The sequence below is a fragment of the Silurus meridionalis genome, chromosome 13 (genome assembly GCF_014805685.1).
Source record: "Silurus meridionalis isolate SWU-2019-XX chromosome 13, ASM1480568v1, whole genome shotgun sequence".
NCBI lineage: Eukaryota > Metazoa > Chordata > Actinopteri > Siluriformes > Siluridae > Silurus > Silurus meridionalis.
This window is the reverse complement of record NC_060896.1, coordinates 22,865,613-22,890,863: the sequence shown is the minus strand read 5'-3', so window position 1 is coordinate 22,890,863 and position 25,251 is coordinate 22,865,613. Positions and strand designations below refer to the sequence as shown.

General features: G+C 37.9%; 2 protein-coding genes across 3 annotated transcripts in view; one reads left to right on the top strand and one right to left on the bottom strand.

The window, feature by feature from the left end:
- Window positions 1-12,460, top strand: part of arfgap2 (ADP-ribosylation factor GTPase activating protein 2) — an 18,473-nt gene extending 6,013 nt beyond the window's left edge. Inside the window, exons 4-18 of one of the 2 annotated variants that reach the window (XM_046863989.1) lie at window positions 1,048-1,120; window positions 1,221-1,352; window positions 2,250-2,330; window positions 2,682-2,799; window positions 3,721-3,777; window positions 6,102-6,146; window positions 7,075-7,127; window positions 7,329-7,465; window positions 7,900-8,031; window positions 8,844-8,972; window positions 9,146-9,301; window positions 9,434-9,560; window positions 9,728-9,818; window positions 9,906-10,027; window positions 11,204-12,460. In XM_046863989.1, the coding sequence (XP_046719945.1) occupies window positions 1,048-1,120; window positions 1,221-1,352; window positions 2,250-2,330; window positions 2,682-2,799; window positions 3,721-3,777; window positions 6,102-6,146; window positions 7,075-7,127; window positions 7,329-7,465; window positions 7,900-8,031; window positions 8,844-8,972; window positions 9,146-9,301; window positions 9,434-9,560; window positions 9,728-9,818; window positions 9,906-10,027; window positions 11,204-11,224 (1,474 nt within the window). In that variant the 3' untranslated portion in view covers window positions 11,225-12,460. The remainder of the gene's footprint in view (window positions 1-1,047; window positions 1,121-1,220; window positions 1,353-2,249; window positions 2,331-2,681; window positions 2,800-3,720; window positions 3,778-6,101; window positions 6,147-7,074; window positions 7,128-7,328; window positions 7,466-7,899; window positions 8,032-8,843; window positions 8,973-9,145; window positions 9,302-9,433; window positions 9,561-9,727; window positions 9,819-9,905; window positions 10,028-11,203) is intronic. The other variant, XM_046863990.1, reaches the window with a different exon arrangement.
- Window positions 12,461-25,251, bottom strand: si:ch211-71n6.4 (para-nitrobenzyl esterase). Its single transcript, XM_046863988.1, has 9 exons — window positions 25,105-25,251; window positions 21,273-21,970; window positions 20,972-21,067; window positions 17,858-18,054; window positions 17,258-17,457; window positions 17,109-17,167; window positions 16,841-17,008; window positions 15,535-15,756; window positions 12,461-15,433 (listed from the first exon to the last, which is right to left on the bottom strand). The coding sequence occupies exons 2-9, from the start codon at window positions 21,964-21,966 to the stop codon at window positions 15,291-15,293; spliced, it is 1,779 nt and encodes a 592-aa protein (XP_046719944.1). The 5' UTR covers window positions 21,967-21,970; window positions 25,105-25,251; the 3' UTR covers window positions 12,461-15,290.

Genomic DNA, 25,251 nt, shown 5'->3' with positions numbered 1-25,251 from the left:
CTCAAGTTAAAGTAAAGAAGTTTGGGCTCTGATGTGTACTTAAGCAAAAGTAGCCTTTACTTCTACATAAGTTTGTTACCTAATGCATGTATTCAGGCTGAACATCCACCATATAGAACACAAGCAGAGAAAAGATGATCAGGTGATCAGGAATGTCTCTGTTCTCAGTCATGTTTACATCGCTGACTCCCTCTGTCTCATCAGCTTGTTGCTAACTTCATAAACTAGCCTACGTCCATGGTGTGTGAGAGATAGGAACCGATACACTCGCATTAGGTTGAAAAAGTTGCGCAATGACAAGAAATAAGTTGACGGCCTGAAAACGGCTCAGTGAGAAGAAAAAATTGTTACCAAATAGATATAAAATAAAAAACGAGCCTGTTTTCAAAATGTAAGAAGTTGAAAATACAGATATTTGTATAGACGTGAAAACTTGTCCAAAAAATAAAGTACTGATACCAGAAAAATCTATTTAAGTACAGTAATGAAGTATTTGCAATTTGTGTACTGTAATAATAGTTTAAATTTGCATGTTTGTTTTTTTTTTTTCCTCAGTCTAAGGAGCGAACAGAAATGTTATTCCCTAATGTTTAGAATTGATTAATGGGTATCTATGTGCATTATTATGTTGCTGTTATTGTTATATTATAATAGGTGCAGAAAGTGTTTTTGCAACTGGTATGGTTAATGGAGCATACAGGTATAAAGAAGGTCTGCATAATAAATAGATACAGTTCAGTAAATATGATTGTATATGGATAGAAAATTAGACGTACCTATTATAAAGCTGATAGTTTCAGAGAGCTTTTTTAATTAAGTGTTAATTACGTTGTCTCAAATGTTTACGAGGAAGATCATGTATTATTAGATTGTTATTCAGCAGAAATTATCTCCTGAAATGATCTACATAAAGGTGCCTTAATGTAAAAAATGAAATAAAAAAAGGGTCTCTAAAGGTTCATTAGGTAAAGTTTTCAAAACCCCCAGTTTTAAATGCACAGAATTTAAAAGCTCTAATTGTCTCCTGTTGATTGGTATGATTTCCAGATCCACAGAGTTGGACTCCAACTGGAGCTGGTTTCAGCTAAGATGTATGCAGGTTGGAGGAAATGCCAATGCGGTAAGTTTCCCTGTTCCTCCTTCACTCGTTTCACATACGTCAAATGCGCGAATGTCATCTAAAAAGTCGCTCTTTCCGTACATCGGTCGTCTGGGTGAAGATGGCCTTTTTCCGTCAGCATGGCTGCACTACCAGCGACACCAACGCGAAGTACAACAGCCGCGCAGCACAGATGTACCGTGACAAGATCAGACAGCTAGCCAACGCAGCGCTCTCCAAACACGGCACTCATGTAAGACACCTGTTGGATATTTTTGTGTCTGTTTGAATTGCGCATCAGTTTGAAGTCGGAAAATGCAACGAGTACTGATTCTGATGTAATGATCTTTAAGCAAAAAAAAATATTACTTAGTGGCCTTAATTATTTATTTCTTTTTGGTTTTAAACTGTTTAGATTTTGGGACTTGTGGAGATGTGCTCATTCAGCCACAAGGGGGCTAGTAGTCAGGTTCTGATGTAGGTGAGGAGGCCTGAGGGGTTCAGGGTCAGCACTTTATAGCAGGCCACTCAAGATTTTTCTCTCCAACCCATGTAAAGCTCATATTCCTGGCTTTATGTACGGGGGCATTATCCTGCTGGAACAGTATTTGGTCTCCTATTGGAAGTGAAGGGAAATTATTATCCTACTACACCCAAAGACGTCCTATACGACTGTGCTTCTATCTTTTAAATAACAGATTGATGCTGATAGTTCTTGAAAATGATTGGAAAATTCTGATTGTAATTGTTTAAATATCACTATGGCAACAACTGATGGATAGTAAAGACCAATTTGATCAAATTATTAATGAGTCACCATTTTGTAATGAAACTCCTCTGTATTTCAGGCTGTAACAGATCTTGTTTATTCTCATGGTGCACATTGTAAGCAGTGTTGTTAAACAATCTCCTCAAACTCTGATAGGTTTCCACATTTTACAGCCTCTGGGAAACTTTGACCACGAGTCACAGTGTCTGTGGTTCAAATTCCATGTTACATCAGCGTTCTGCGAGCACGACCGACAGATTCTTGTGTTATGATAAGCATTATCTAATGCTCTTTGTTAGAACAGGTTGTGCTGATGTCATGTGTGTATTTGCATTGTTGGTAACAGGAGTTTGATTTTTAATTTTTTAAATTTTTTATCAGCTGTGGATCGATAATTCTGGAAACACAGCGACCCCAGCGCCAGAGAAGAAAGAGACGGACTTCTTTGACGAACACACTCAGGTAGAACGCGTGGAGTCCTGATTTTTTTTTTTGGTGCAAAAGAACATCAGCTCATCTACTTGTATGTAGATGAGGGGGAGTGGTTTGCTCAGTGGTTAAGGTGTTGGTTTACTGATCAGATGGTCGGCGGTTCAAGGCCCGGTATCGCAAAGCTGCCACTCTGCCCTCTGTGCTCCAGGGGCACCATATCATGGCATACTCTGCGCTCTGAGCCCGGCTTCTGAGCAAGCTGGGATATGCGAAGAACGAATTTCACTGTGCTGTAATGTACATGTGACAAAAAAAGCTATTCTATTCTATTTTATTCTATTCTATTCTGTTCTATGTGTGAAACTGCATTATATATGGCAGGCTGGCAACAGCTGGGACATGGCTTCTCCTTCTGCACTCTCGGAGCAGAATGGTACGGACACTGTTGCACCTCAGCTGGAGCTGGACGGCCCCAAAATTTCCGAGTCCACCCCTGCTCGTAAGTGTGCTTCCGTACATGTTCTACTTTTCCAGTGTCTAAGCATGTGCCAATAATCAGTGATATGATACACAGCTATATTTAACACAGTGTGTTGATTTGGACACTTCAAAAAGAACCCGTGACTCCTGTGTCCTTTTGGGAGGCAGCACTTTTGCATTTGGTGTTTGTACTTTTAATATAAAGTCAGTTCTGGAAAAATTTATTTTTATTTGTATAGCGATTTTAACAATGAACGTAGTCTCAAAATAGTTTCAAATAGGTCTTAAGTTCCCAATGTCCATGTAAAGAACTCGCTGTATTAAGACTACAAGAGACCAGCATACAACAGCCAATCAGCTTAATGCTTTTGGCTCGAATCTCTTTTGAATCGTATCACAGACGTAAAACTGATTTTTTTTTTTTAGCTTTGGGGAAGTGCAAGTTTAGCGATACTTAGCTTGAATTAAATTAATTTAGGGCTTGTTTGAGGCCAGTTGCTAATAACATATTTTGATGTCATGATAAAAGTCTTAAATTTCATTCTAAATGGTCTTAAAAAGTCTTGAATTTGACTCGGTGAAACCTGCAGAAACACTGTTCTACTATGCTTTCATTAACTGTTCGAGTTAAAATCATTTGAGGATTTTCAGTGTCAGTATTTTGCACCTTGTTGTCGTAGATCTTTTGTAACCTTGTGTAGAAAACTCATCCATTAGCAAAAGTAAACAAATTCATATCATGATTATTTGGTTTTGTTTACTGTTGTCACTGTTTTCTGCCTCAAGTGGGTGGATGGTGAACAGCAGCCAATTTTTGTGTAAAATTCTTTTAGCAGATTTTGTCATTTTTGGCTGAATTTATTCTGTTGACATGGTGAACATTACATGAAAGTTTGAGAAAATCCAGTGATCCGCACTGAATTTGCGTTTCATTTCACAGAACTGGATGAAGGACCCAGCATCGAGGGACTGAACACAGATGCAAAAGCCGCTATAGGTAAAACTTTATTTGTTTCAAGCGTGTATGTACGCATTCTCTGGTCATAGTGGTATGGTGTTCACTTTTGGATTGTGTAAGAAAATGTCCGTGTTCCTTCATTTATCTTCGCAAATAATCCCGTAAGCAGGTCAAGCTCTTCAACTATGTTAGATTTGCACAAGCCCTAGTTATCGCTCGCATATAAAATTCCCCTGCTCACTTAATGACCTGACTGCTATCATCGGTTTTAGCAAATGAAGAGAACCCATACTACATTACTGTGTGCGCAAATAAAAATTATTTAGTTTGTATAAATGATTAACTATAATGAAACGGTTTATTTTACCAAAAGTAATATTTTTTCAATTTTCATTTATTCTTTCACTTTCTTTTTTTTTTTTTTTTTTTTTTTTTTGGCACTAAGGGAACAGGGGTTAAAAGGTCAGTTTAGACATCACTGTCTAGAGTCAGGGATTCTGGTAGCAGTTCAGGGGTGTTCTTGTAAGAGGCCCAAACCATCTTAACTACCCACTGGGTCTTTTCATTCAGAGGATCAGTCATTACTCAGAGATTTTCCCAGATTACCAAGATATCCCCATCTGTTGAAAGAGAATAAGCCCAGCAACAAGAAGTGCCTCATGTCTTAGGTTGTACTCCCTCCAGTCTTCTGGGAAGATGTTCCACTAGATTTTGGAGTGTGCTTGTACGGATTTGTGGAGATTCGTTCAGCCACAAGGGTGTTAGTAAAGTCAGGTACTGATGTAGGTGAGGTGAGGAGGCCTGAGGTGCAGTTAGTGTTTACATTCATTCGTGTTCAGTAGGGTTGAGTTTAAAAGCTTTATAGCAGGAGATCTTCCACTCTAACCCTTGTAAAGCAGATCTTCATGGAGCTGGCTTTGTGCAAAGGGGCGTTGGAACAGGTGTTGGTCTGCTAGTTCATATGAAGGGAAAATTTAATGCTACCGCTTCCAAAGGCATCCTATAGATGTCTTTAATTGTTTGCCACATATGGCTGAAAAAAGGCAGGTGTCCCAATATCTGTCTGTCTGTCTGTCCATCCGTCTATCCATCCATCCATCCTTTTGTAAGCCTCAGGGCTGGAACACTAGGAGGAGTAGTAGGGCCACCCTTAGTAAACAGCTGTGATCCTAAAGACACTGGATTACCGGTTTGAGGATCCAAATCCTGGAGTGATGACTGTTTGTGAATATCTGGCCTGAAATGGAGATGTTGAGCCATCTTCTGAGCTAAAAGATGCTTGATGGGAGTCTGTAGCAGTAAGTCAGGCAGCAGGTAGATGATGAGTTTTAAATGGTTTAGACATTTGCAGTGAAAATGAGGCACTAATAATTAACGTTATAGTTTTTCACAAGAGTCTCAGGAGATGGTACATTATACTCCAAACTCTAGTTTCTGAGGTAAAACTAAGGTTTAACAGAAGCATGCATGAAATAAAAAAAAATTACTGGTAAAATTATTTGCTCACAGCTTTGTTTCCTGGACTTGTGTTGCTCGGCACGTTCAGGTCTGGATGATCTGCTGAAATAAAAGTCAGCTCTGCCTCACTTGCATGGGGAAACCCCTTTAGCGTCCCAAATAGCATTTGTCTTTCACAGCACAGTATCATATACATGAGCTGTGCTGCTTAGTCTAAAACAAAGATACTTTATTTTTTTGAGTCTGAAATTTGCTCCTGACTATAGACTACTATACATCATAGGAGTAATGAACTTGAGGTGACAGTAGCTGCTAAGGCAAAAGCGAGGCACATGAGCTCAAGCAATGCTTAGTCTTCAAAAATCCATGGAAACAGCGAAAGAGAATCTGAAAAGCAGCGTCTATAGGAGAACCCTGCATGCAGTTCTAGCGGAAAATCACCAATGATAATTCCGCTGCATAAATGAAAGCCAGCCCCGCACCTGCTTTTATACCGTTTTAAACAGTGCATCCAATCATTTTCTTTTTTATATTCATAATGCACTTCCACGTCCACATGCTTTTATTATTCCTGAGTCAGCATGTCTGGACCTGACCTTGTTCCAACCTTTCTGCCATCATATGGATGGCTTCTTTTAAAGAGTTCCTGATGCTTGTCTGGTAGCAATCTGTGCCCTCAACATGACTTTCTTACTTTTAAACCTTAAATTTGACCCTTTTTTGCATCGAGGTTCATTCATTTACATACGTCACCTGAGGTGAGGACCTTCGCATGTAATGTACGGAGTGTTGCGAAATAACATAGTAACGTAACGCTGTGAAAACATCAGAAACAAACGACTCGGGAACAGTCTTGTATGGCTGGATTCTCTTGAGTAACAACAATGTCTGCTCTGTTAATGTAGACAACTCGATGAGATTGGCGTCTGATGAGCCACAGCCTCTTAAAGGTGATTTGAGTGGTTTGGAATTGGCCTCCTGGCTGGCTGCATATCAGCAGCATGTTTCTCTGCATGATTGATGCTTAGGCGGATTCTAACTCGCCCGCTTTCATCTTCAACGACACGTCATTACACTTGCAGCCTCACGCCTCTTATTAACGTTTTAAAATCGTGACCCTAACGTCTTGCCAGCGATGTTATAACAAGTTCGCTGTTAATAGCTTTTTTAACCCTATTGCAAGGTGATGAGCTCCGAAGTCTAGCATGCTGCTACGTTTAGAATGTTTAGGCAGCTTTTTGGCTTTCCTTGCCTGTATTCATGGCTAATTGAATTGGAGACAAATGATAAGGGAAAAGCTGTCGCAAATAGTCCACGTTTCTAACCTTTTCGCGATGACATTCGATTTGAATCTAAAAGCCAGTCCCAGCAGTAGCCAAACTTTAAAGTGCGCAGTGCATTAGTTCTAGCAGTGATGTCATCAAAAGTGCTTCAGCCGCGAGGTCGAACCTCTCTGGCTTGTTATCTTAAAAGTCTTTCTGAACAAAGCCGATGCACACGGAGGTCCGCTGAGAATTAATGCACTGGAATAATGAGATCAGACATGCATTCGTACTCGTTCAGTACATGGAGCGCGTATTTGCTTGCGTGATTAATCAGGTCTAAATTCTCCATTTGTTCCGTTTAGTGGGTCTCTAAAGGCTCAGGCTTCATTTAGCCCTTTTGTGTAAAGTTGGCCGCGTCTCGATATGAGTGTCATTAGCGCTATCAATACTAATACGTTGGTGTGTTCCATCAAGAGAACTGCAGCACGGTTGCTTTTTTTTTTTTTTCTTTCTTTACTGGCTGGAGGTTTCATACAGGTTAAACAGTGTTGGACAGGAAGGCGTGTTAATGTTTACAGAACATGCTTTTTTTTTATTGAATTTTTTTTTTTAGACGTGAGACCTTCTATTATCGGAAAGAAGAAGCTGGTTGCTGCAAAGAAAGGGGTAGGTGTTATGATTTTGGTTGCCTGTTTGCCCTCTTAAATCTATTTTGTTGATGCTCTCAGTTCACCAGCAGGGGTCAGTCTAACATCAGTCTGTAAATTCCAAAAAAAAATATATATATATATATATTTTTATAATAATAGTTCATACAAAGTAATCATCGAAAAATGTCTTATTCACAATTATTTTCTATGTCTTTAGCTCGGGGCTAAAAAGGGTCTCGGCGCCCAGAAAGTGAGCATCAAGAGCTTCAACGAGGTGGAGAAGCAGGCACAGGTGGCCGAAAAGCTGAGAGAGGAGCAAGCTGCTGAGGCTAAGAAACAGGCCGAGGAGTCAATGTAAGTTCACAGAAAGCACTGAGAAAACCAAGTTAATGTTTCTTTGAAGCCTTGCCGGCATCTAGGTATATTTATGTCAAGTCAAGTTGAACAAAGAAAGTTAGAGATGTTGGAGATGTAAATTTAGAGACTCTGGAAGAAGCAGTTTCGAATGTGGGATAGTGTGTATGCAGGTCCTATAGGACCAGAGGGTGTGGACGGATAGAAGGTAAAATTATCAGAAAGCTGGAGTTTTTTCTTAATAAGGGTGAGATCTGCATGTGCTTCAATGTAATGGTGCCAAATTATTCTTGTTACCGGTAGCAAGCAGTTACTGTTTATTGTTTGTGTATAGCAATTAGTTTCCTGCTTTAGTAACTAACTGAATTCATACGTTCGAAATGGAATTAGCTGCTCTTTATTCACACACACCCTTTTCTGTTTTGTTGGTTCAGTGTGGCTTCAATGCGTCTGGCCTACAAAGAGCTGGAGATTGACAGGAAGATGGAAGAGAAAAGGCTGCAGAACCTGGGGGGGAAGAAGAGGGAGCAAGCTGAGAGGCTCGGCATGGGCTTAGGAACCAGGAGGTAACTTTATATCCTCTGTTCTCTGTTACACTCACTCTGCGTTCTGCCTTTTTTTTTCCCTTTGTCTTTAAAGGCATGCTGAAGAGCTGAGACATGTTTGGTGTATTTTCTTTTCCTTTGTTTTGTTAAAATAGTTTAGACTTTCTTTCAGCACAGAGCTGGAAAATATTACAAAAACATTTTGACCTACTGTATAAATTGTACATTGAAAGAATGTAAATATTTTTGAGCAATTTATTAATATTGTATATGTTTTTTAAATAATTAATTAAAATTGGTGTAAATATAAAAAATAGTAACAGCAAAATGGTGCAATTGCTGTTTCTTTTACAATAAGGAATATTTTACATGATGTTAAATATTAGTAACTCTACATGCTGTAGATCAGCAGTCTCAAACAATTTTTTTGCACAACGGATCACGCTTTTTTTCCTTTTTTTTTCCTTAGACCAGGGAGAGGGGGTGCCATGTCACACGCATTATTACACTCAATAACGTGCACATCATATAACTACTATACGTTTTATAAGATTACATTTTTTATTCAATTATTGCATATATAATGATAATGTAACTCCACTCACAATAATGCAGAATTGGTTAGAAATTCACTTTTCGATGCATAGAAATAACTGCGACTGACCCAAGTGCAGGAAATGAGCATAGGCGGAAATGGAAATAAAATATCGTGCAGTCAATAAAATGTTTTATAAAATAATAAACACATTTTTATTCTTTCTATTTGTTACTTTTTTGTGTTTTGTCTTGCTACTATGAGTCCAAAAAAAAAAAAATTCTTGTTTCTTCTCCAGTGTTGTATCACACTCTGTGATGTCAGAGATGCAGGTGATTGAGCAGGAGACCCCTGTGAATTCAAAGACCTCCTCTCGCTCCAGACTGGACATGTTTGATGAGCCTGGGTTCACCTCGGGACCACCAAAGTAAGTTTTCAATGAGCATGCTTACACGTTAGTACGTGTGGGGGTGTGTTCACATCTGCCACCACGTTTCTCCAAACTTTTTCAGGAATTACCTCAGATGTAAACAGGATGCATTTTAGCTTTTACACATTTTTAATTTTTTATGTTCTTGTGTTTGTGATGCACTATGGCAGGTACAAGGACAACCCATTTACTACAGGAGACAGCTTCGGCTCACGGTGGGACACTGATTCAGGCTCCGCCTCCTTCTCCACCTCCTGGGCTTTAGACAAGGATGAGCCCAAAGAGACTGAAGTCACCATCTCCAGCATCCAGCCAATCGGGGAAAGGTTTGTAAGACTACTGTAGGCAGTGTATTTCAGTTTACATAATTGGCCTGGAATAAAAAAAAATGCTGCCCCTGTAGTATTGTTGCGGATGCTAAGTGGCTGAATGAATAGTTTCATGGTGGTGTGCCTCAGGTTGCCCAGCAGAAGGAAGCCTGATGCTTCTGTGCCCGTCGCAGAATCCAGTGAGGCACGGCAGAAGTTTGCTAACGCTAAAGCCATCTCGTCTGATATGTTCTTCGGCCGCGAGAGCAATGCTGAGGTAACTACAGCTTGGAAAAAGCTTTCTTACACTGTTCACTGGTACAGCTGTTCACTTGTGGGAAATAAGAATGGTTTTCTGCTTGATAACAAATCAAGCTTAATATCACTCGTGCCATTTTATTTGTAAACCGAGTGTCCCTCAGACGTCTTTAATATCTGTTGCAGTATGAGGCCAAGGCTCGTCTGGAGACCATGTCCAGCAGCACATCTATTAGTTCTGCTGATCTGTTCGGGGACGGAAGCAGCCGCCCCTCTGGTGAGTGTGAGCGCTTTCTGGAATATTGCGTGTAATTGAAAGAGAGACCACTTTGTGTGTTCACTTATAAAGATGTGTGTATTGTAGGGGGGTCGGGATACGAGAGTGTGCTTCCCTCTGGACCGGACATGGCCCAGTTTAAACAGGGCGTAAAGACTGTGGCTGGAAAAATGGCCGTGCTGGCTAACGGGGTTATGAACACCATCCAGGTGAGACACATCAAGTCTTCAAGGAATTATTTGTGTGACCGTCTTGAATCATGACAAAAACTTTAATACTATACCAGTTGCACAAGAACACCATAAGAGGCCATAACACAGTATAAAACTGGTGAATATCAAGGTTGTCATGCCTGCTGGAGAACTGGATGTTTAAGAGCAGGAACAGTGTGACATTATTGCATAAAAAAATAAATATAAAGACAATCACAGTTACAATTACATTAACCGATTGTATTTTTATCCACTGTCCATTTTTTAAAACTAACACTCCATGTAAAAAAAAAAAAAAAAAAAGTACTGTATTAGAAACATACTACTGATTCATGAAAATGTGGTAAAGGAAAAAATATGAATATATTAATTAATAAATATAATTATACAATATAATACATTAAACTAAATAAATATAGCACTCTCCGTGCACCATGCAATCTCGCGTATAAAAACAAACAGCACACGGCATCAGTGATTTGCCCAAAGATGCCGCTCTCATAATGGCAGCCGATCGAAAACCGGAAAAACTATCGGTATGAATTTTTGCTAATAGCGGACAGTCCCAGCAATCAACTATCGTTTCCAATTTATCGGTCAACCTCTAATATGCTTCCTCCTCGCTAGCAAACCATTAAACCTACTTGGAGCAAACTGCTGTCTGTTGTCTTTCGGATAAATGACTTCATAGATGCTAATGATTGACAGAGTAATGCCTTTTCTTCCGATGACAGTGCGCAGGCAGTAACGTTCTCTCGGCGTCTGTCTGTCTGTCTGTCTGCCTTACTATCTTTTTCTCTCTCTATTTTGTGTGTGCATATGTTTGTGCATACATTCCTCTTTTTTTATTACGTTTTACTTTTATATAAACATATATGCAGTTGAAAGAGTCGAACAAAGCATTAATTCCATCAAATTCATGACCTACTTAAAGTCTTCGCTGTTGAGCCATAACTCTAGCCATGGCTGATCTTTAGACTGAGGGATCATTTAAAACTTGCTTTTGCAATATAATTACAGCATTTATTACTTAGTCAATTTTATTACTATAGGATTTAATAATAGTTATTCTTATACGTTATTACCTGCGCATTATAAGCCCAGATTGTATTTTTAGCACCAAATGGAAAAGTTCCTATTGTTTACTTCCTCTTTTTTTTTTTTTTTTTTTAGGATCGCTATGGCGCTTACTGACAGAACTGCATCATTCAAACAGGAAAGGAAATGACATCAAACAGGACATACCACACTGCTGACTGGATCTGGCTTTGGTTTTTTCTTTCCTCTAACACATTGTACCTGAAGCACAGAAGGGGAAAAATACAGAAACGAAAAAGGAAAGGAGGAGACAGCACAGCACAGGACCTCCTTATCTATTCTCCCAGTCTGCCTTCAGGCCTTTGTAGATTCTCACACATGCACACACACACGCACACACACACACTGACTGACAGTATTTAAGTTTTCTCTTTCTTTTTTGAAATAATTTTTTCCCTCAATAACAATCCTCTAAAGATGTAGAAAGTGTGTTTTTCAGAACCGCAGTGCTTTCTGTTGAATCTAACTGTGCTGGCTTTTTTTTAAATGCCATATTACTGGTCTGAGATTTCATAGAATTGATTTATGTATTCTCTATGAAATATGTATAACCAAACTTATCATTAGCTCTTCAATGTTTTCATTGCTTTTTTATGTAGACAAGTGGTATTATATTCTTTATGGTCGTGTGCATTCATGACTAGTACATTCACCTGATGCAAAAAAAAAAAGGGAACCCGGGATGGTCGTATTTTAAGTTCATTCGAAAAAGTCCAGAGACTGAAAACGAAAATCGCCCTGAACTGAATGATTACGGTAGCTTTAGATGGTGGGAATTTACTAACTTGAGATGTTTAGGATGTTAAATAAGACTAAGGCGACGAGCTGATGTGCAATACGTCACCGATCGTTTGTAAAGGTGGACGCATCAGATTTTCCTGTCTGTGGTTTTTAGCGGTTTTTCTCTAAGCATGCCCCGTGATCGTTAAAAAACTCATTTCAAAGTCTGAAACGAACCTCGTTCTTGAAACAGGCTGCAGACGGCGCAGAGTAAAATTCGCAGATCTTATCAAAGCACGAATCGGATTCACAGACACGACTAGGCGTCTGCAGCTGCTTCCACGTGCGTCAGTTCTTAGACTGGTGTGAATTTTAATAAGTGAAATAAGATTAAAGATGAGTTTGACCCATCCTTATGTGATCCTTCCACACATTTATAAAAGGTGTTTCTTTTTTCCCCTTTTTAGATTGAAACTTGATTGTGGTTTTGGGGAAAAAAAAAAAAAAGTGTGTTCTCTTGAGAAAATTCTCAACGTCCATTATTGAAATTTGTCTGCCTGTCCGTTTGTGTGAATAAAAAAATTTCAAAAAAATAAAGGACGTTAAATTCGATTTCACCTGACAACAGAGGTTTATTGTAGACCAGTGGAAATTGATTTTATTTAAATAAAAGTTGAGCCCCAAAATGCAATCATTTAATATCATTGTGTATAAAAACATTTCAAAATATAAAAAAAAAGTACAAATCAACAGTGGCTGTGGAAGACATTTAACTCTCAAAGGAAATAATAATAATTAAAAAAGTGGTGTAGATTCTGACCCCATAAATCTGCTGCACAAAATGAAAACCTCAGCGCTTTGATGTGAGGTCTATACATGTCAGCGCTTTCATGCGCACTCTTTCGATAAGAACCTTTCATCTAGTCTTCTGGCGCAGATCGCACAAGTCAACCTGTCCAATCATCGAGACAGAACGAGGAGTAATGGATAAGCCTAGGTCTACAGCATGATTCTCTAATCACAGCCTCCATCCTGGAAGGGTCAGGAACCCTCTAATCACAGATAACAAAAAGCAAAGTCACCCTTCAGGATGATGGGAAGAGAAATGCGTATAACACCTGAATGCAAACGACACATCTAGTTCATTTTCTTGCACTGACAATGCTCAAGGAAAAGGAATTTTTTATAAAACTTGATCGGCTGAACAATTAGTCGTACTATGATGATCAAGCTTGAATCTGCATGGACAGAAAGTGTTACATTTCTACAGTAATATTTACATTAACTTTCATCACCACAGAAGAGGTGCCACTCCGATAAAAAGTATTTAGTGAAAACATCTGTAAGGAGATTTGCAGTTATGGAAGAAGTCTTCCCAGGTAGGTTTTTCCATATAGCAAAGTCTTAATACTTTTTGGTTCCTCTATCGCACTTTTTTCTATATACAAAGAGCCAAAATTTCTAACTGGATTGAGGGCCGTCGCCCAAATGTTGGCATATACCAAACATTAGAGTAAAATGAAGTTGTCATATTTAAAATATAAAAAAAGAAAACATGAATTACTCTGTAATCTGCTTAACTGATGCTTAACTTATTTTCATTTGTCAAGTTTGGTGAAAGTTCTTGTATAATGAGAATTTATTGTACAGTGGAATTGTTCAGTGCCTAATTCAGCTATTCAGGGACCTCTAATGAGAGACATGAAGCTGGGACTTTTTTTTTTATCCCAAGTTTTTTCAAATGGCATATTTTCCTTTATTTTTTTTCATCTTTTCATATATTGCATGGTTTGCCAAATCAAAGGTCACCACAGGCCCCAGCTTGGAAATCTCTGCTCTATAAGGTGATAATGTTTTTCTGCCTAATTAGAGCTTGGTGATGGAACAACTGTTTATAGCTACTATAATATAACTAAGAACAATGTTTTTCATTCACATTCCACAACATTAACTATAAACTGATTAATTAAAAAAATAGATATTTTGGGTAAATTGCCATGGAATATGACGAGTAAAACACTTCAGGATTGTTCTATATCTAGTTAAATCAATTAAGTCTGCGGAAGAATCGGTTGTTTTCTTTGATAATCCATAATTAACTTTGCTGTTGGTTAGCATAGCATGTCTAATGGGCTTATTTTATTGAAACATGCTCATAATTTAAATGTTCAAACTCTTTATTTACACACTTTCGAGGGATGCTGATGCACTCGGTTGATTTAGTTTGTTTTGCATCTAATTGCGTTAGTAGCAAGATAATAAAAGTTAGATTCATTTAATCAATCTTTATTTTTTAAACACAATTTGGTTAAAAAACATTTCCAAACTTTTGGGGAAAATTTGGTTTTCTTTTTACTGGCACAAGTGGAAAAATGAATCCATGGCAAAGAGCACAAAGGGCCGGAAACATAAAATGCATAAAATGCTGTGAAGGTCAAATTCTAAGGGCAAAAAGTGAACTGGGTGGGATTTAAGTCAGGAGATGTAAAACACACTAAACATATGCAAGGGGAACCTGTTTGTCTCATGACAGACATGCTGGAGGTTAAATAAGATGCTGTGGCAAAATCATACTGGTCTTTACAGATCCTTTCTGTCCAGTATGGCATTACTTTTCCATCAGATGTTTGTTCATGGCTCCTGGATATACGCAGATTGACCCACATCTGTTTCAAACGAAGGCATTTCTTTTGTTCCAATTTCTTGTAAATTGTGTGTTCTGAATAATTTGGAGTTTTTTTATTTTCTTTAATTAAGCCTAATAATGTAAATGACTAGATTTTACAAAATCGTACTCTTTTCCCTTACAAATCACATGATTTGCAATCAAGCAAGTCAAGGTTTTTCAGTCTTCTAATGCACAAATGTACACACTCTCAGGAGCTCAAATCGAAGTTGTTCACGAATACTCATTTCTAAACGTAAACCTCCTGCAACACAGACACGGATCAACTTAAATGCATTAACGTCACATGACATCATTAAACCTGTCCAACCCTGCAAACACAGATGTGTGACGTATCAAAACACTCGTCTTATCAAGGAGAAATCCATCTCCTCTTTTTTTAATTTAAATGAATACACTGGACCTAACCTAGACCTAAAACCTAGCCAAATGTGGTAAAAAATTATGTATAATATTTGAGATTAATATGCAGCCCTGTAAGAAAGTATACGATAATGTGCTTTGCAAAGTCAAAATATATTTCCTTATTAAAAACTAAAGTTTCTTTATTTTTGTTTAACAATGAATAAAACAAAGAATGTGCTCGACTGTCAGTGCAAAATAAAATACTTCCTTCCTGCATTTTTTGGCCAGATCAATATCGACCAAAAACGGCAAAACAAAACAGCCAGTTTTCTTTTCATTTTCATAGCTGCTTGTGCTTGCTGCATATTTGTTTAGTGAAGCTTATCCTTTTGAGAGTCCAATAAAACCATATTAGTTGAACCAAGCATATGAATGAAAGCTATTCTTTTCCCACAGAGCACATCTCTCTGCTAAAGGATTCTGTGCCACGGAGAGCTTCTGATTCAGGATCGCAGTCTGAGACGGGAACTCAGGCCAATCCTCTGGCATTTTACCTACGAGAGGAAAACGACAGATGATTTATTTTTTTGGAGCCGTTGCACAGTGAGAATACTCAATAACTCCATTTTGAAGCATACTTCAGAGAAAACCATACCTTCTTTTGCAAACTGGATGAAGTATTTTGTGAGCATCTCCTGAAATGCTTTGTCTGTAGAGGTCATGGTCCCCAGTGCCATCTCTAGGCCACCAAAAAATGCCAAGCCGTCCATCATGTGGAAGGAGAAGCGGCTCGGATAAGGGAGCCACGTGGATGAATCAGCTGCTTTGGATGGAGTGTAGGTCACCAGATAGCGGTACACAGGGCTCTTCAAGGCCTCTGTAAATAAACAAAAATGTATGAATGATGACAGTTCGACTCAGACTCTCATGACCTGATAGATGTGATTATGTAGGTGTTTTATCAAACTGACCATGCTTTTGAGTGCATCATATTTGCGGTCTAAAACGCTAAATTCATGAACAGACCGATTTCTTTATTTGAGGTTTTATTGACACTTTTCTGGCCCAGAAATTATCTTGGTTGCCAGAACAAATTTTATTTTTTATTTTTTTTTACACCAAATAAGATTAGTTTGGGAACAGGGTTAACAAGACATATGATGCACACGGATGTACTGCGAATACTGCAAATCAGAAATGCGTGCACACCAGTGGTGGACGAAGTGCACAAAACATGTAATTGAGTTAAAGTAAAGGTAAAATATTAATCCAATAAAAGTAAAAGTCCTCCCTTTAAACTTTCACTTGTACCGAAATGTACTTAAGTATCCAAAGTAAAAATGTACTTAAGTATTCTTAAGTATTTAAGTGGCTTTAAGTTTTTATTATGGCTATAATGTTCCTATTATCATTTTTGTCACAAGACTCTTTGCTTAATCAACTCGGTTTATGTGAAAAGACTCTAATGTTACTCTTATCACAACAATCTTTTAATAGAATAATATCAACTAGTCAAACACTGATCAGTCCAACACTATTAAAATGATCATGAGACCAAAACCTTCTTTTCAACTATTTAAAAAAAAATCTCAAATAAGTTTTCAGAGTCAAGTAGATGCCAATATATATAATATATTCGACTTTAAGTCTCCCCAAATGGAAATACCTCAGTAAAGTACAGATACGCAAAAAACGCTGCTTAAGTACAGTCATGAATTACATTTACTTTCTTACTTTCCACCACTGGTGCACACCATAGTGAATTTGTGTGCTTGTTGCTCAGTCATGGTATATTAAAATGAGAGTTCAAACTAAGTGATTTGCAAGATGTGAAGTCTGGAATGCAGTTTGCTTTGTATCATAAACCAATACTAAAATATATATTTATATAATTTTTAGAATGTACAACACAATAAGAGAAGAAGAGAAGTGTTTTTTTTTAAGGTTAGGTTTATATGAACCTGCAGCTTGCTTGGCCAGGTGGTTGCTCGGGCAGCTGGCTCTTATATCTGACACTAAAGTGGTGTAGAGTCTTTCAGGACAGCGATCATTGGTTGGGCATGGCGCAGAACTGTTGTACAGTCTTTGGGCCTGGGACAGCACCTGATTTCCAAATGGCCTTAACATCTCTATAGAGGAACAAAAAGAGAGGGAACACATAGGGTATGAGGGAAATATTTAAAAACCTTTAAGCTTTAGGTATGTAAGCAATTGAACAAACTAGGATACCTGAGAGAAACCACTGGTAGTCACTCCATGTCCAGGTGGATATGTTTTTCATTGGTGGACTGAAAGGAGTTAAGAAGAAAGAGAACCATCAATACATTTATTGCCATGATATCGGGATCCAGATTGCAAGGAGGTTACCAAACATGTACCTGTAGTCGGTTTCTTGCTCTGCTGTTCCAACCACGAATGGAACGTCATTGTAAAATTCACTTTTCTCCCAAGCTTTAAATGAATGAGTGGGGAGAACATGACCATCTAAAACTGCCACTGGACCATATAAAGTCCCTATAATAGGGATGTCTGTCAGTCCATTTTTTGCCCAAGATGGGTATTGCTCCCATGGAATGGCCTGAGTAGACAAAAAGAAAATCTTTTAAATTCTTTACACATCGCTCGTGAGTCCGTAGCACACAACACACACATAACACATTGGAACACTGTTCCTGCTTGAATCAAGCCCAATCTAGGTAATCAATAGCTGCACAAGCTTGATTAATGACCCGAGCTGTTTTGAGGTCAGAAACTTCTCTCAATGTTATTAAATTCAGCAAAACCCACTACAAAACTTGAGGTTGGATCCAAGGTTCTGAAATCGAACTAACTCAAACTAAAATAATTTATTTTCAACTGTCTATGGTGGTGATCCTGAAATGGATTACTGGTTTCAGGTGTACTGGAAGTTGAAACATAAAACAAACGATAGGAATGGGTTAGAATCAGGATGTGGAGTTTAGCTATGCGCATCTCACCTGGAGGATCCGAGTCATGTTAAGCTGTCGAAGGCAGGTGGCATCTTGGCAGCCTGTTTTCTTTAAGAATTCAAGGTTGCCTCGTTCAGCTGCGTTCAAAGAGGAGTTAGACACGAATGACGAGCTCATTCCAATTGCACGATGAAACAGACCCTTAGCTCGAGGCGAAATCATCAAAGCCCCTACTGATGTCCCGCCTTGTGAAAATAAAGACAAAATGGAAGCATAGCAGTGAGGTAAAAATTACGAGGGAACACAAGATGCCAAATGTGGTGAACATGATTTGTTAGGACACATTCCTGTGGGACACGTTCTTCAATAAACATCTATTTTTTAATGATTGTGCAACTCAATGCTGGATTGCACAACAACTTTCCTCTCAGAAAACTGTCTTTTCAAGTGGCTTAGAAGTGAGACAATCAGGCCAAACTTGTATCAGATGAGGCTTTCTAAAAAATAAGTTCTTTTAGAAACAGAAAGGCATCCAATAATGTGTCCTATTTTGTGAAATTATAGAAAACAATTAGCAGGACAGTGCTACATAATTTACAGTGCAGTCTGCAAATATGTTTAGGTTTTGAATTCTCAATTCTGATTGGCCAGAAGGTGTTTATAATTATTATTATTTTACCATATTACCATTAAATCTTATTGGTCAGGGGGTGTGCATTATTTCTGTATAACAGCAGAGCTCTGAAAGTAGTTACGGCTGTAATGTGAATGAGGTTAATATTAATGTGCTTTTGTAATTAATTTTTATTAATGTGTAATGTCTAATAGGTTGCTGTTTCTATGGAAACAGCATGAACACATATGGTGGACATAATCTAAGACTAACACTAAAAAAATGTTAATATGTTTAAAATATACAATTTGTTTGTGTTTATTTAGGAGACAATTCAACATTTAGGGAAGAAATCTTGGTTACAGCCAAATTTTCCTCAGGAAAGACTTTGGGACAGAGGTGTTTATGCTTTCTGGTTTCTCTGTAAAATGTCACACTGTGTTTTTTGAGAGAGAGACAGGGAGAGAGAGAAAAAAAAGAGAGAGTTAGTGTGTGTGTGAGAGAGAGAGAGAGAGAGAGAGAGAGAGAGAGAGAGAGAGAGAGAGAGAATGCGGGAGGGTGGTCTGGTGAGGAAATGACTGTTTATTGCTTCTATAGCATACCACAATAGTGGACAAGGCACACCGTTCCTTTACTTAATTAAACATACAAACACCCTGGATTAAATATTACTCAAGTAAAAGTAAAATAAATCTTTTGTCATTTCTACATTAGTAAAAAGTAGTGCTCGCTTTTAAATGTACTTTAGTATCAAAAGTAAAAGCAATCATCTATAAGAATTATTCCATACCTCTGTTCATTATACCCTTTTAAGGAGAGAATATTCTGTTATTACAGAACCTTACAAACTCTCGCCAGAAGCTTGGGGTTACAGATGTGGTCTCACAACAGGTTCTCATTTAACGCAATTCACTTCAAAGTAGCATTGTGTGGCAAGTTTTTACTGAGTAGAGTGGAGTTAAATGCAGTGGAGGACTGTAATTTGTTACTATACTTAAGTAGCTTTTTCTACTAAGAAACTTTTACTTTAACTTCACTACATTTCCAAGTCAAATACACTTTATTACCAAAATTATTGGGCCCCCTGGCCTTTCCTTCTATATGGGGTTCTTTTCCAAACTGTTACCACAAAGTTGGAGGCACTCAATTGTACAGGGCGTCTTTAGATGCGCTATAATAAAATTGTGCATTCACTTGAACTTGGAAATCTGTTCCAGCATGGCAATGCCCCTGTGCACAAAGTGAGCTCCACGAAAATCTGGTTTACATGCTTTGGAGAGGAAGATCTTGAGTGGACTGCTATAGAGCTCTGATCTCATCCATACTGAACACCTTCGGGAGGAATTGGAACCCTGACTGCACCCCAGGTCTCCTCACCTACATCAGTACCTGCCTTCCATTATACCCTTGTGGCTGATGAACACAAATATCCATTAACACACTCCAAAATCGAGTGGAACGTCTTCCCCGAAGAGTAGAAAGCATTATAAGAGCAAAGTGGGACTAAATGTGAAATACAATGCTCAAGAATCACATAACGTACTTATGACCAGGTGACCTAATACTTTTGGCAATATAGTGTATCTCTTTTTTTTTTACTCAACTACATTTTTGCAAAATCAGTCGTTCCTTTTTATTTATCAGTAGATCAAAATTTAACTGTTCAAACACGCAGCAAGCCACCAATCAGGGTTGAGCATGCGCTCTGTTTTGAACTTGTTTTGATGGCCGCTTGGTGGTATCTACTCATCACCGACATACAGTTCAGCGTCAGTTCAACAGCAAGCAGAACATTTTGAGAGGAATAAATTATGAAGAAACTCCTGAATCTGACTTGCCACAACACCCGTGGCCTTATTTGCACGATTTAGTTAAAGTAGTTGAAAAGTAGGTTTTGGGCTCATGATAATTTTAATAGAAAATAATCTGTGTGCTTAGAGTAACATTAGAGTCTTTTCATATAAACTGATTTAAATAAACAAGATTCTTGTGACAAAAATTATAATAGGAACATTATAGCCATAATAAATCATAATACTTTGGAAACTTAAGTATATCTGAAGGCCAATACTTTTGTACTTTTTATATTATTGGAGTAATAATTTACCTAGTGTATCTATACTCAAATACATGGTTTGTGTACTTCCTCTTTTGTGTTCCCAAAAACTTTAAAGTCCAGATTCCTTGAAAATGTACTGTAAAAATTTACTGTACATCACTAGTGGTAACAGGAACCAACTTTTTTTTGCGAGATCCACAACATTGATATATAACCTATGAATGTGGTTTCTTAACATAATTGTTGGCCTTATTACTGTTGTATAAATAAAAAAACACTTCAGTATGTGTGCTTACAGGCTAATATTCACCATCGAAGTGATAATGCACCATACCACAATTCACCTAATATGGACAAACAACATATGAGTGATTAAGGCCAACATTCTGAAATACAAAAACTGTTACTTATAAACTGCACTGTATGTAGTATGTGTCAAAAAGATGTATAGAGGAGGTTGTTTTGCTAGAAAACTATTTAGAATTCTGACCAAATATGGTGATTTTCTTTGGGTCTCCACCGAACACATGGATGTTTTTTTGAACCCAATGAAGAGCTTGAATCTGGTCCATGAAGCCGTAGTTGCCTGCATACAAACATATTATCCACATTAGTCTCTGTGTACCAAATCCCCCTGGTTATATAACAAGGAATAAACACTTCAAGGCTGTTCAGCCTCAGTCTAGCATCAGTCTATAAATATTGTAACTAGTTCTCCAAGAAGGTCTCAACAATTTCGGACAAATCTAGATCTAATCAGACAGAAGCTTCAAAAAGTTTTAAGGACTGACCTGAGGTATTAGTTGGAGAACCTTTTCTTAGTAGCTCCAAAGCCATAAAGCCGAATGCATTAAGCCTGTAATTTAGGCTGACAAACACAGTTTGTGTTTGGTTCGCCAGCTTCTCTGTGGGCGAATAGCCATTCTCCTGCCCACTCAGCATGTGCAAGTCTCCTCCATGGAGCCACACCATGACAGGCAGAGCACCATTAGGCACCAAGCTGGGTGTCCAGATGTTCAAGTGCAGGCAGTCTTCGTGACCCATCACATGCCCGTCTTCCCTGAGAGGTCGGACCTGGGCACACATGCTACGAAAATATGTGGCATTGTAAACACCATCCCAGCACTTTCCATTAGCTTTCAGGTCTGCTGGAGGACGCCAACGGTGTTCGCCGACCGGTGGCACGGCATACGGAATACCTTTGAAGGAGTATGCGCCGTCTTTCCATTGCCCGTGCAGCAAACCACAGTCTGTTAGCACCTCAGCATAACCATGAGGAGGAGTCTGAGCCACGTAAGCCAGGTATCCGGCGAGAGTGAGAAGGCCGAGAATGCCGCAGCCGATCAAAAACATGCACCTGCGGGACACCTGCAGGAATGGGCTGACGTAGTAGCGGCGGACATATTGAATCTCATCTTCAGCTTCATCCTGAACGAGGTAGCGGTACTCGTTCCTTTCAGGGACCTCAAATGCGTCTTCGTTCATCTCTCTGAGCCACACAGGTTTACACAGTTCATATTAATATCTATACAGTTTACATATAATATAGTTGTCATTTTTTCATGATCACCTTATTGTAAATATTATAAATAAATAAAGTAAATATGAAAACAAACTTGTCAAGTTCAATAATCACCCTTTTAACACCGTTACAAATTGCCCATATTCTACTGTTGGTGATTGTAGCACCAGGGGTTGCAAAATTCCAGGAATGTTCAAGACTGGAAACTTTCCATGGGAATTAACAGGAATATATGGGGAATTAACAGGAAATGTACAAAATTGCAGGTTAGCCAATAACAAGGAAATAAAATGTAGTTGAAAAAATAAATCTTGCAGGATAATCTTGTTTAAAACAGCCAGATTTAATGCAATTTCATTAGAATTTCTACCCTGCACATGCATCAATCACATGCATACTTATTGAAACCACACCGTGCATACACTGTGTATTCCTTAATAACAATGTTGAGTATCCACGGAAATTACATAAATATTACATGTATGTTTAAAACTTTGTGCTGTGTGTAGGCTAACAAATTTATACTAACAATTAAATCATTCAAAAGTTTTATTTTTAAAACCTGTATTAGTTTGCATGCATGTCAGCTTATGACTAATTCAAATGTTTATATTTATATACATTTCCCAAAATTTCTAATCAATTCCCATAAATTCACGTAACATCCTGGTAAATTTCCAACTTTGCATATTTCCCAAATTCCGCAACTGAAGTTTCCAGAAAGTTTCCAGACATTTACCAGAACATTTCTGCCCTGTTGCAACCCTGACTAAAACACAAACAATAACACTTAAAAAAACACTGTTATCGGTGTAAAGACTGGGATAAATTCATGCCAAACACAAACGCACCTCATTTATCAGGGACCATATGAATTACAGTGTTTTGATTAAGTATTAATACAACTTAAATTCCTAAAAACACAAACAAAAAAAACACTAAAAAAAAACCCCAAAAAAATGTGTTCTGCTTTAACTATCTGCCATCAGAGAGCGAAACTAAATAAACAAGAACCTGAAGACCAAGGACATGACAGAACAAGTCTGGGACTTGCTGTGAAATAACAAAATCAAGCTGTTAACCTCCTGCGGAGCAACATTCGAACCATGATGCAAACAATGTAAAGAAGAATGCACAGCAATCAAAAGCTATTAAACAGGAAAGATGTTAGTCAGAGAAGCCAGCAAGATGTCAAGGGTAACTCTCAGTGATCCACAGCTCAGATAAGGGAAGTTGTTCACAAAACAATCATACTTCTGTATACTTCACAAAGCTGTTTTTTTTTTTCTTTTCTTGAAGAAGCATGACAAGCAAAAAAAAAAAGGATATGAAACTGTATATTGAGTTTGCCAAATCATGGTAAACATGTCGGTAAAAAGTAAGGCAGTAAAATGCATGTAATTGGAAAAAAAAAAAAACATAAATAAAAAAAACCCCAATAATCACACCCTTCATTTTTACTGCTGCTCAAACTTGCGCAAACATGTCAGCACTGAGTGTCAGAGCACAGCAAAAGTAACTATAATTTACATTTCCAGAAGAGAACGTGAGCAGAACTGCACAAATGTGAGAAATATTTTTCTAAATGTCAACACATGCAGTCCTTTTCTTTTTAGATTTTGTTTCCATTTTTGTATGTTCGCAGATAAAAGTATATGATGACATTCCTATAAATATACATCGTTCAGGAATAACATTATGACCACCTGCCTAATATTGTCATGGTTCCCCTTTAGCTGCCAAAACAGTTTGAGTATTAACATCATTAACATCTTCAGCAATTTGAGTTACAGAAGATCGTCTGTTGGATCGGATCACACGGGCCAGCCTTCGCTCCCCACGTGCATCAATGAGCCTTGGCCACCCATGATCCTGTCGCAGGTTCACCACTGTTCCTTCCTTGGACCACCTTTGGTAAATACTGTCCACTGCAGACCGAGAACAAGAGCTGCAGTTTCAGAGATGCTCTGACCCAGACGTCTAGCCATCAAAATATGGCCCTTTGTCAAACTTGCTTCTTACGCTTGCCCATTCTTTCTGCTTTTTAACACATCAACTTTTAGGACAAAATGTTCACTTGCTGCCTAATAAATCGTACCCACTAACAGGTGCCATGATTAAGAGATCATCAGTGTTATTTAATCATCAGTCATAATGATATAATGTCATAATGTTATGCCTGATCGGTGTATACTTGTTTTTTTATTTCTAATTGAAGAATCCCTTCTTAATTTCCTGTACACTGACAGTGAGTGAAGGCCAGCCAGAGGTAACAGCTGATAATTTATTGGGGGAAGAATCTTCTTGACATATTTGCAAACATCCAACAAATACAAAAAACCCCAACTAATTATATGTTTATATTAAATGTATGATCATTATAATATTTTATTATACACTAAAAACAAATGATATTTTAGTATGTATTTAATGTAACAAAATGTAATCGACAAACTCTAAATAAAATGTAATTCTGGCCAGGAAATCTGTAAGCATTTTAGTACCTGGATTTTTTTGATTCTTTACACAAAGTAAGCCAGGTGAAAAAGTTTGTGTACCCTTGGAGAAGCTATATTCCATACAGACATACATAAAGTTGAACAAAATAAGGAAGTGCTCAACCAAATAGCAGTGCGAAGCAAAGCAGGAAAAGGCACACACACACACACACAGACACACAGACACACACACACACACACACACACAGACATACAAACGCACACAGTGAGAATGATGTAAATGATAATTATTAGTATAATGTATAAGGATTATAATGATATAAAATCATTATTATTGTTAAATCTGGGCATGTTTAGTAATGTGTAATATTTAAAGTCATGTCAAGAGTCCAATCCTGATTTATAAATGTCCCTTTCTTTTGTAATATTATACAGTAATATTATAATAAAGAAACTTTCTATCATATGTACAGTTATAGGAATGTATCTGACACAAGGAAGAGACGAATACAAAAGCATACAAAAAAACTCAAACAATTTCATTTTGAACAGTTAAATAACTATAAAATATATAATACACACTTCTAACATGTAGTACAATATACTGAAAAGAACCCTGATTAATAAATGTTATAAACTTACCCTTGCAGTGTGTACGCATTGGGTGAACGGTTTTCCTTGCTAAAGGCTGAGTAATAAAATAGTGTTCTTTTACAAGTAGTGGACTACATACGCTTTAGAAGCCCATTATTTCATATCCTAGTGTAGTGCACGTCTATAGACAGTACT